Source organism: Peromyscus californicus, unplaced genomic scaffold (assembly GCF_007827085.1).
Source record: "Peromyscus californicus insignis strain IS unplaced genomic scaffold, ASM782708v3 Scaffold_3__1_contigs__length_106647218, whole genome shotgun sequence".
Lineage (NCBI taxonomy): Eukaryota > Metazoa > Chordata > Mammalia > Rodentia > Cricetidae > Peromyscus > Peromyscus californicus.
The window spans coordinates 23,134,133-23,146,337 of NW_026294551.1; the positions used below are offsets into that span (position 1 = coordinate 23,134,133).

Below are 12,205 nucleotides of genomic sequence, written 5' to 3' on the forward strand. Positions count from 1 at the left end.
TCTGCTGCCTTCATTAAACACTCTGACCAAAAGCAACATGGGGAAGAATGGGGCTGTTTGGCTTAAACTTCCAGGTCACTGTCCATCACTGAGGGAAGTCAGGGCAGGAACCTGGAGTCGGAAATCATGGAGGGATGCTGCTTAGTGGCTTGCTCTCTAGCTCACTTGAAGGCTTTCTTACAAGATCAGGACCACTGCCTAGGGATGGTGCTGCCCATAGTGAGCTCAGCCATCCTCAATCAAGTGATAATCAAGACAGTCTCTCAAAGACTAACCTGAAAAGGATACTCACTTTGTTGAGAATCCCTTTCAGGTTATTATAGGCCATGTCATGTTGACAGCTGTCACTGACTAGGACACCAAGAGTCTCTTAATCTTACCCAGTGCTTTTACAACTAGATGGCATAGAAGCTAGAATCTCAGAACCTAAAGGGGACTTCCTTTCCCATCCACTAGAAGGAAGCTGTTTCAGGCAATCTTAAAACAGTGGTAACACATGCTAACAAATCACTCGTTTCTACTAACTTAATCTTGCAGGACAGAAAGAGACGGGTGTCAGGATGGCCAACCTCTCCCAAGAAAACACAAACAGATGGAGATTTTAAAACCATTTTTCCCAGTTGCTAAATAGCAAGTGAGGATAACCAAGATTTTGCTCAATAGTTATAATTAACTTATGTTCTTTGGTTTCAGATGTATGCTTAATAGAAAAAGATGTGCTTATTATATATAAATGTGCTTTTATGTAATATGTAGTGCTGTGGATATCGCTCTGTATACATAAAATGCTGATTGGCCAGTAGCCAGGCAGGAAGTATAGGCAGAACAAGCAGAGAAGAGAATTCTGGGAACAGGAAGGCTGAGTCAGGGAGATGCTGCCAGCTGCCGCCATGAGTACCAACATGTAAGATACTGGCAAGCCATGAGCCATGTGGCAAGGTATAGATTTACAGAAATGGGTTAATTTAAGATAGAAGAACTAGATAACAAGAAGCCTGCCATGGCCATACAGTTTGTAAGCAATATAAGTCTCTGTGTGTTTACTCAGTTGGGTCTGAGCAGCTGCGGGACTGGCGGGTGAGAGAGATTTGTCCTGACCGTGGGCCAGGCAGGACTGGAGAAAACTTCAGCTACAATGTATGGAGATAGATTTTTATATATATTAAGCGTAAGTATCAAGAAATGCCTCATAAATCCAGGCAACTTTTCAAACTAACATGAGGGGACCTTGGACTTGGAACTGGAGGGTACAGAAGATGATATGTAGGTAGGTAGGTATAGATAGATAGATAGATAGATAGATAGATAGATAGATAGATAGACAGATAGATAGATAGACAGACAGACATAAAATCATCATCATCATCATCAACATGGCTAGTAGGTAAAGGTGCTTTGACCAAGACTGACCACCTGAGTTCTGTTCCTGGAATTTTCACCAGTGGGAGAAGAAGTAAGTCCCTCAAGCTGTCCTCCCACTGCCACATGAGCCCTGTAGCACACAGACAGATACACACACAAAATAAGTAAACTTAAGGAATGAAATGAGAATTTGTTTCGGTTTAAATCATAATTTCTACATTCAAAGAGTAACAAAACCCCGAAAAATAGAAGGTGTGAATAAAGGGCAAAACATAAGCCAACAGCTCACTTCCCTGATAGACTGTCTAGCAGCGTACTCCAATCCAGGGGTGCCTTATACGGACAGGGCAGAAATGGAGGCATGTGGTGGTGTTGTGTTCCCCAAAATATTGTGTACCCTAACAAACTTATCTGGCGTCAGAGAACAGAAAAGCCACTAGATACTTAGGATAGGCAGTGGTAGCACACGCCTTTAATCCTAGCATTCCAGAGGCAGAAATCCATGTGTTCAAGGATACGGCCAAGCATGGTGACTCATGCCTTTAATCCCAGAAAGCGAGCCTTTAATCCCAGGAAGTAATGTCAAAAAGCAGAAAGGTATATAAGGCATGAAAAACGGGAACTAGAAGCATTTGGCTGGTTAAGCTTTCAGCCTTTGGAGTAGCAGTTCAGCTGAAAGCCATTTGGATATGAGGACTCAGAGGCTTCCAGTCTGAGGAAACAGGATCAGCTGAGGAACTGGAAAGGTGAGGAAGCTGTGGCTTGTTCTGCTTCTCTGATTTTCCAGCATTCACCCCAATAACTGACCTTGGGTTTGTTTTTATGAATAAGAACTTTTAAGATTCCTGCTACAGAGGCACATTCTGTCCTTCTGCCCCCTTAATTATAGCCACCAACTCCTTTCAGGTACACCACTTAAACAGTCCAAGGTTTATAGAAGAAAATGAAATTTGATCACAATTAACAAAGGTACAGTGTAAATTCAACTTTTCATAGTTATCACGTAGTGTTTTGTGTTTGGGGTTTTTTTTGTTGTTGTTGTTAGAAAACAGGGTCTCATACACCACTGTCTAGCCTCAAATTTACCATGCAACCATGTATGAACATGTAACCTTGAACTTCTTATTCTCCTGCCTCCACTCTCAAGTGCTGAGATTACAGATGTATGCCACCACATCTGGTTCATATACTCCTGAGGAACTGGACCCAGGGCTTCATCCATGCTAAGCAAGCACCGTCCCAACTTAACTACAGCCCCAGCCAAACATATACTGTCAGTCATTCTTTTATTGTTTTTTTTTAATCCCTAGTGAGATTGTGAATCTGAGGAGATCCTACCACAGCCAATTTATTAACCCAGCATAATTTCTATCTGCATTTTAAATATTTATCCTTATACCCACAGATAAGTATAGCTCTCATCCCTCATCAAAGGAGTTTCTCTTTGCAACAGATGGAGGTCATTACAGAAAACTATAACTAGTCAAAATGCAGAGGACAACTGGTCATGTTGTGCCCAATCCCAATAGATTCATCAACAGCACAACTTCTGCATCTAAGGCTCTGGGGACATTGTGGATGAGGGTGTGGAAAGATAGTAAGAGCCAGAGGACCAGGAAATTGGCTGTGAGACTCTCTCCTAGAAATGACAGGGAACATCAACCATGATACCTCAATAGAATAGTTGTCTAAACCAGACCAGAACAAGGACAAGACCAATAGATGAGCTAACATGGGAGGAGGGACTCTGATGGGCCCCACCCCTAGACAAAGAACTACAGGCAAGTAAGAAATGCTGAGAGCAGGAAAATTAGTCTTCTTTAAGGATTGGTTATCCAACACTATGTGATCAGCTCTGAACTCAAGCAGCACTCAACAGACTCAGAAGAGTGTGTCTATAGGTTTACGTTCATCTATACTTAACAATAATAATGAAAGACAAAGAAGACACTAATTTGAGGGGGTGTAAAGAGTGATGGGTGACATAGGAAGGGCTAGGGAGTAGATAGGGAAGGGGGAAATTATGTAATGTGTTTTCATTTTAAAAATTAAAATTACCCTGGTGGTAGTGGCACATGCCTTTAATCCCAGCACTTGGGAGGCAGAGGCAGGCAGATCTCTGTGAGTTTGAGGCCAACCTGATCTACAGAACGAGTTCCATGACAGCCAGAGCTATTACACAGAGAAACCCTGTCTCAAAAAAACAAACAAAAAATTAAAAAAAAACAATTTATAAAATAAGTAAATAAACTATGCTGTGCTCATACTCTGGAATATTATATAGCTCTTAAAATGAGTTTTAAGAAAAAACTGGGATCATTTGGTAAAATGTTTGCCATTTAAGCATGAGAACCTGAGTTTGATCCTCTGCACCCATATAAGAAAAAATGTTGAGTGTGGCCATGCACATCAGCAAGCTCCAGGTTTACTCACCCTGTCTCAAAAAGATGAAATGGAGAGCAGTTAAGAAAGACGTCTAGTGTCTACCTCTGGCTTCCACACATACAAAGAAATTGAACAATGTAGATACAAATATATCTGTGGGAAAATCCTACAAACATGCAACTATCAATATTCAATCATAAAGAACTTGAAAATTTGAGCACAACTATAACTAAAAAGGACACAGAATCCATAATCTAAAACTCCCCCAACAAAGAAAGTCCAGGGACCAGATATATTCACAGGTAAATTCTACCAAATATATATAAAGAAAAATTAACAGCAATTCCCAAGAAATATCTCAAAAAATGTTCAGTGTTCTCAAAATTAGGGGGGAAAATAGAAGAGGGGGAAAAACACCTCCAGACTCAGCCTATAAAGCCACCATCACTTAATAGCAAAGTAAAGACAAAGAAACCACAGAATGATATTCCAATTAATATCCACACAACATTAATTAGTCAAATATTATCAAACAGAGTTCAACGGGACAATAAAGAATTAAAAAGCATTACTAAGTGAGAATTTATCTTACAACGCAGGAATTGTCCAGTATATAAAAAAAATCAGTGTAATCATAATTTAACAGATAAAAGGGAAAACATACATGGTTATCTCAATGGCCTCTCCAAAAAAGGTTTTGATAAATATGATAAATTTTAATATTGATCATTTTAAAAAGCACTCAGTAGGACCAAAGGAGATGGCTCAGTGGGCAAAAGCTCCTGCTTCCAAGCCAGACAAGCTGAGTTTGATCCCTGGACTCACATGATGGAAGAGAAAAACAGACTCCTGCAAGTCATCTTTGAACCTCCACACATGCACTAACACACACACACACACACACACACACACACACACACACACACACACACACATCTGTGCATACAAAAATGCATAAATAAATGTAATTTTTAACATTTAAAACTAAAAAAAAAAGCTAGGAAATGAATGAAACTACCTCAATAGAACAGAAGCCATCGACTAAAAGAATACAACTAATCTCATCCTCAGTAGCCAAAGCTTGATGGTTTTTCCCATTAGCTTAGGAATAAGACAAGAATGTCAACTTTTGCATGCTGTTTATCACACTACTAGAAGTACTAGCTAGAGAAATCAGGCAAAGAAAAGAAATAATATCAACTAGATTGGAGAAAGAAAAAGTAAAACTATCTCTGTTCAAAAATAGCAGGATCTTGCACACACATACACCTAAAGATTCGCACACAAAAGAAGTGTTAAGACCAATCGATGAACTTAGCAAAGTTACCAATGTAAACTCAATAGACACACACACACACACACACACACACACACACACACACACACACTCGAATTCCTATACGCTAACAATAAGCAATATGAAAAGGAAGTTACAGAAAGAATTTACAATGGCCTCAGAAAAAAACAAACTCTGAAGGGATCAATTTGACTGAGGACAAATATTTGGACACCAGAAATAACAACAGAATGCTGAGACAAATAAGTGGAAAGACATCCACGGATTGTAAAGCTTATGCTGTGACAATATAGTACCAGCAAATCTACAGATACAATGCAATCCCTCTCCAACCTCGATGCTGCTTTTGTAGAAAATGTTCCCAGCACCCACCCTGAGTGCCTCACAACTGCCTGTAACTCCAGCTCCAAGGGGGTCCATCTCCTCTGGCCTCCTCAGGCACCTGTGCTCCCGTGTGTATACCAACACACATGCACATAATTAAAAATAAAATCAATCTTTTTTAAAAAGAACAAAATTCATTTTGTAAACTACCCGATTTCAAAATGTATTTAAACTAAAGTAATCAAAATAGTGTGGTATTAACACAAAAACAGACATATAGGATAGAATGCTCAGAAATAAATCCTTGTGCATAGTCAAGAAATTTTCAATAGGGGTAATAAGACCCGAAGGTTAAGATGATTGACATAAATATTTTAAATGTTAACATAAATTTCATGCAATAAGTATTTGTCATGATTAAAATTTGAATTTAAATGTATATAAAACCCAAACTTTGTTGAAGTTGAAGAACCACACACACATACACACAAACACACATTTGTTATTTCTTCTAGAAGCAGGAATGAAGGTGCCAAAGAGTTAACTGCTGGTATTGATCATTGCTGGTACACTAGCCCAGGAAAAGATGCGCGCGCACGTGCGTGCGTGCGTGCGTGCGTGCGTGTGTGTGTGTGCATGTCTGTGCACACTGGGGAAAGGGGACATCAAATTTTCTTTATATAACTCCATTATGGTGTGCCTTGTTAAATGGTATATATTTATAGCATATATATTACATTAAATATATATTTAATGTAACAAAAACAGAAAATAATGCAAAAGCAAAGTCATTAAAGGCTTCAGTTTGTAAAGCATGCATTGGTGATGGCCTTGTTAAATGCTATCCATTATATATACATATATATATATATAATGATATGCATGCAATATATATGTATATTATGACAAAGACAAAAAACAATGTAAAGGTAAAGTCATTAAAGGCTTTGATTTTTAATGTATGCATTGATGACCAAAAGAAGCATAGATCTTCTATCTTGCCCAGGCTGATCCCAGAAAGGCAGACTTTGTTTGGATGCTGATCAATTAAATAGCTCGTGTCTTGATGACACCAATATTAGTCTTACGGAGTCTGAGGAAACTGTTTATGAATTCATGATTGTTATTGAGTGGCTTCTTAGGAAACAAATGCTCAGTCCGGATGAACCGTGCCTAAGGTTATCAAAGGTCAGCTGAGACAAAGCAAGCTGGCACAGTGTTTAGCCCACAGCCTGTCATGTGACTTTCATAGAGGGCTGCTGTGTTTGGCAATACACCTTCTCTTAGACCAGAGGGGAAAGAGGAAGCTCAATGCCACTTAATTGATCACTGACTACAGCAAATGATGGACACACTGTTTATAATTTTCTCCATTACTCAGATACTGACCAATCAAAGACTGACTCTGCAACTAGCATCAAGGAAAGATGCTAAATGTTACATGGATATGCAGCTCTAGGGAATATATAAAAGGCCAGGTAAGGAAGGTGCAGCACAAACGCAGAAACTTCTCTTCACCGAACAACCAACTTGACTCCCGACACCATGGCCTGCTGTGCTACTAGCTTCTGTGGCTTTCCCACATGCTCCACTGGTGGCACCTGTGGCTCCAGCTGCTGCCAGCCCAGCTGTTGTCAGTCCAGCTGCTGCCAGCCCAGCTGCTCCCAGTCCAGCTGTTGCCAGCCCAGCTGCTGTCAATCCAGCTGCTGCCAACCTAGCTGCCCCCAGACCAGCTGTTGCCAGCCCACATGCTGCCAGACCAGCTGCTGCCAGCCCAGCTGCTGTGGAACTGGCAGTGGCCAGGAGGGTGGCAGTGGAGGCGTGAGCTGCCGCGTTAGATGGTGCCGCCCAGACTGCCGCGTGGAGGGCACCTGCCTGCCCCCCTGCTGCGTGGTGAGCAGCACACCCCCAACCTGCTGCCAGCTGCACCATGCCCAGGCCTCCTGCTGCCGCCCCTCCTACTGTGGACAGTCCTGCTGCCGCCCAGCCTGCTGCTGCTACTGCTGCCCACCCAGCTGCTCTGAGCCCAGCTGCTAAGAGTCAGGTTGCTGAGTAGCTAAGAATAAGATGGAAAGCACAGCGGAATTGCATGTCTCACTAAGGAAATGCTCTGTGTGGTGGATGCTAAGTATCTCCATGTTGCTAACCTGCTCGTCAGTAGTGGAGCTATTCATCAGGACCCCCACAGCTATGCTGAAATTAGTGCACTGAAAACATGCCTCAAGCAGCATGTTCAAAGGACTCTGCTTTGCTTAGACAGTGAGCGCACCAGGACGGGACGGTACTTCATTCCAGTGACATGTAGACTTCCTTCCCTAGTTCTTGGTCCCCACCCATCTTTAGCCATGCTTTCTACTTGAATAGACCCTGTTGCTCTCAAATAAAGTGTTTTTGTGCACAGTGAATAGACTTCTGCTCATCTTCTAATTTTAAGCTGCTCACCTAGAGACAATAGTAATCTTCAGGCAGAGACACATAGTCTAAACAAAATTGTTGTATGAAAATTAGCTTATGTTTGAATCATCTGCTAATAAAAAATGTTCTGTGCATTAAAAAATCTTCATGGCTATTTAAATATGTGAATGTTTTATTAAAATAGACCCAGACAAATAGAATTACCCTGGATGGACTTTTCTACCAGCTCTAACCTTGTCCCATTTAGTACAGTAGATCTTTTTCTTCATCCATGCACAAAATAAAGAAACTGAATTATCTACTAAATAGATTAGAAAATATCTACCAATACTATTTCCAAGAGAACTTGGGTTTAATGCCTCCAACTTGGCCTCTATCCTTCCCACTGGTCCCCAGCTGTACAAGCTTCAACTCTCAACATTCGCCCGCACTTGCCGAGTGTGTGAGGGGTACCTCTGTACTAGGTGAGAGAAAAGCAGACAGCTTTGGGGTGTAACTGCTAAGTTCCAGCACCACATCATACAGACGCAGTAGAAATCTCAAACAGAAACATCACAATTTATAATTTACAAGTCAATTAAATAAAGTCTTTCTTAAGAAGTTAGCACAAACCTGGAACAAAAAGAGATAGATTCTATCATCTAATGTTAACTCTTATGTAAGCAGTTGACTACGATACATGAAATATATAAATCTAAGAAGACATGAGAAAATTCTTTCCAGGTTATTTACAAGTACCCAGCACTTACCTCTCTCATTAAATTGGCACCAAGGATGGATCACAAACAGGATGGTACATTCCAGAAAATTGAACGGCTGTACATTTTTTCAAGGTGTCGTAACTCCTAGATATTTTCCCCAAGCTTTTGTTCAACCACTAAATTAAGACAAAAATAACTTGAAATTCCCTAATGTCTTCACAGCAAATAAGTCTCCTTTGTAGGCGGTGCTACAACTTGAAAGTGCTATTTACTCATTCTTGAGTGGTTCAGGCGTCCGTGAATCATACCTTATACTCCACCCCCTCAGTTAATACCCACTGAATCAGATTCAATAAACATTTTATAAGACTCTACCAAAATCAGGCTAGATACTTTCTGAAAAACCAAGTTGTTTGGTCAAAAACAAACAAAAAAAAAAACAAAAAAACCTCTTTGGCTTGACCTGAAATACAAATAATGTTTATACATCTCCAATCAGCTGAAATGATAAGAACTACGAAGATGATTTGATACCATGCCCAAATGGAGTCAATGTGGTGGATGCTTCTGTTCCATGTGATCAAATACCCCAATGTTCTGAATTCAGTGGAATTTGGTCTATGTATTCAGGAGGGAAAAATAATACTTGAAAGGAGCAAATTGTCCTCTGCTTCAGAGTTTTGCATAGATGGCCAAGTGGAATGACAACTCTTCAGAATGAGGGCGTTGCCTTAACCTAAAGCGAGAAGGCTCTTTGAACGTGGAAACCACAAACACTCCCCTAAAGAGTATGTGGCCAATAGAACGAGTCACAGCAACCATATAAAACAAAGTCGTTCCCATAATACGTCACAAGTATGTCCATGGAAGCCAATCAGAGGACCACTGAGGAACAAATTTAAACAAAAACAAGAAAAATATGTTAAGAATTTTATAAGCAGTAGCTCCTTTGACTATATAAAGGGCCCCATGTTCAGGTCAGCACCCAAACTCAGAAACTCATCCCAGCTACTCAACACCCAACCAACTCCTAACACCATGGCCTGTTGTGCTACTAGCTTCTGTGGCTTTCCCACTTGCTCTACTGGTGGTACCTGTGGCTCCAGCTGCTGCCAGCCGAGCTGCTGCGAGGCTGGCTATGGCTATGGCATCGGGGGTGGCATTGGCTGTGGCCAGGAGGGTGGCTATGGAGGCGTGAGCTGCCGCGTTAGATGGTGCCGCCCAGACTGCCGCGTGGAAGGCACCTGCCTGCCCCCCTGCTGTGTGGTGAGCTGCATACCCCCAACCTGCTGCCAGCTGCACCATGCCCAGGCCTCCTGCTGCCGCCCATCCTACTGTGGACAGTCCTGCTGCCGTCCAGCCTGCTGCTGCTACTGCTGCCAGCCCACCTGCTAAGAGCCAGGTTGCAGATTTTCAATTTCCCAGGACACGGTATTCTTGAATTGTGCATCTCCTTGACCAACCTTGGACCAGTAATAAGTTCTTGAACCTTTCCTTCATTGTCTGTTATGGGGCCACAGAGTACAGGCACATTACAGCTCTATGTGAGTCTGTTCTATAGTCAATATCTTGACCCTCTACAGTGGATCCAGAAATGCTAAGAGCCTTCATGCTGATCACCAAATGGTTCTGGATACACTGTATCTGAAACTCTTGACGGAACGAAAATTGTCAAACTCTTAGGGACTCTGTTCTTAAGAACAGATCAGAACTCTACTCACCCTGCTTGGTGGCCATTTTTTTTATCTTCTGTTTACTTAAATCTTTTCAACATCAAAGGCACCAGACTACAGCTGAGAGACATTCTTCAGATGTCATCAAAGAAAATGGAAGTTCTTTACCCAACTTCCAGCCTCTAAGAAATAAGCTGGACCATTCCTCATTTGAACATTGAATCCCTTCCTTATTTTTTGGATCATAATTAGCTTGCCTGTTGGCTATTTCCATTACATCTGTAGTATTGTGTCTTGTGATGCTTCCTAATAAAGGTTATATCCTGGGCAAAGAAACCATGGTTTGTGTTTCAACTTGTTTATCTAATATTTCACCTACTTATAATTTTAGAAAATGTACTTAAATTAATTCTTTTGTTTCTTCTAAGAGACTGAAGTCATTCATGCATCATGTATCACTCAGTCCATTAAAATGCATTAATGACCACTTTCAGGCATGAATTGGAAGGGATGACAGAAATGGAAAGATAAAGAGCCAACTGTTATCTGTGACAACCTGGATATCCACAAAGAAAAAGCATATGGTCGAATAGCTACGATGTAATGAGATAAATTATAATCTTTTCCCAACTTGCAGAAGGACCCTTAGTAGGTGAATATGTTTGTGGCCAATATATCTTGAGAGGCCTGTTCACAATAAGCTATTTCCCTACAGGCCATGAAGCACCAAAATCCTACCAGAATAATATAAAATAATAACACATAAAACTGAAAGAAAATTTTGTCTAGAAATAAAACAGAAAAAGAAAGAGAGAGAGAGAGTATTATGTCATTGGGAGCTCATGGATCTTGCTATGTGATCCCTCCCCACTAAGTCAAGAAATTCATGTAGTCTTTGAGACTTTCTGTGAAAAGCACTGAAGTGGCTGGGTTTCCTGTGTGGGTCAATTTAGAAAAAGAAAAAAGTCACCCAGGAGCTGACAGAACAAAGGGACCAAAAGAAAATAATGCCTCAAGAGCTCTCAGAAATGACCAAGAGTCTTTGAATGGTCTCCACATTGGAAATAATACCTTGGATTTGTTTATGGAAAAGAATACATAGAATGAGCAACATGATGTGAAAATGTAAGTGATCGCTTCACCATGGGACTAGTAAGGTCTGTGTGATGATGTCAACAGCAAGAGGAGCTTTACAAAGGAGAGAATCCTTACGTGGAGCTTCGAAGGTCCTTCCCAGTGAAAAGAAAAGGATGGAAAAGAAGAATCTATATACCTATTAGAATAATTAAATCCAAAGCAACAACACAACCAAATGCTGATGAGGATGTGCAGAGGCAGAAAAGCTCACTTGTTGCTGATGGGGACGCAGAATGCTACAGCCCTTTGGTAGTCTGGTACTTTATTACAAAACTGAACATACTGTTACCGTAGAATCCGTAAATTGTGCTCCTGTATATATACCCAAATGAGATGAAAACTTATATCTACATTGAAAACCTGCACTGATGATGATTCTAAATGATCAAGATATCTTTTAGTAGGTGAATAAACTCTGGGACATCTATGCAACGAAATACTCTTTGGCTTACTATAAAATATGAAACAAACCAGTCTGAAAAGGCTACATGCTAAATGGTTCAACTACATGTCATTCTGCCAAAGACACAGAAACAAATAATAGTTAACCTAAGTGTCCTACATTCTGTGCCGTGCAGATGTCTGCAGTCTGTCACTGGAAGACAAGCTTCGGATTTAAAGAAAAGAAGCTATGGAAATAGAGAACTGCAGGACAGTCTAATGAAGCCTATAAACAGCAGGTTAGGTTTCTGAGAGCGCATTCCTTCTCAGATGAATGGAGCATGTGAGGTGCTACACTCCCTTCCTCATCACCTCAGCTAACCCTTCTTATTTGAAATATGCACCTGATGCTTGGAACAAACTCCTGCGAAAATGGCAGAGCCCTGGTCCAGACATAGATGAGTCTGTACCAGTGCCTACCAGTGAGGAGAGCTAGTGTGACTGATCAAGCCAATGCTTGCTGAATTTCC

The 12,205-nt window shown here is 41.0% G+C and overlaps 2 protein-coding genes across 2 annotated transcripts; both read left to right on the forward strand.

The window, feature by feature from the left end:
• Window positions 1–6,913: 6,913 nt before the first annotated feature.
• LOC128123400 (keratin-associated protein 1-1-like) lies at window positions 6,914–7,405 on the forward strand. Its single transcript, XM_052759770.1, has one exon. It carries the CDS (start codon window positions 6,914–6,916, stop codon window positions 7,403–7,405), a length of 492 nt encoding a protein of 163 aa, XP_052615730.1.
• Window positions 7,406–9,522: 2,117 nt separating this feature from the next.
• LOC128123422 (keratin-associated protein 9-3) lies at window positions 9,523–9,879 on the forward strand. Its single transcript, XM_052759797.1, has one exon. The coding sequence runs from the start codon at window positions 9,523–9,525 to the stop codon at window positions 9,877–9,879; it is 357 nt and encodes a 118-aa protein (XP_052615757.1).
• The last annotated feature ends 2,326 nt before the right edge of the window (window positions 9,880–12,205 follow it).

What these genes read in the sequence shown, in the direction of transcription:
- LOC128123400 (XM_052759770.1), top strand. Translation starts at nt 6,914, where the DNA reads ATGGCCTGCTGTGCTACTAGCTTCTGTGGCTTTCCCACATGCTCCACT.
- LOC128123422 (XM_052759797.1), top strand. Translation starts at nt 9,523, where the DNA reads ATGGCCTGTTGTGCTACTAGCTTCTGTGGCTTTCCCACTTGCTCTACT.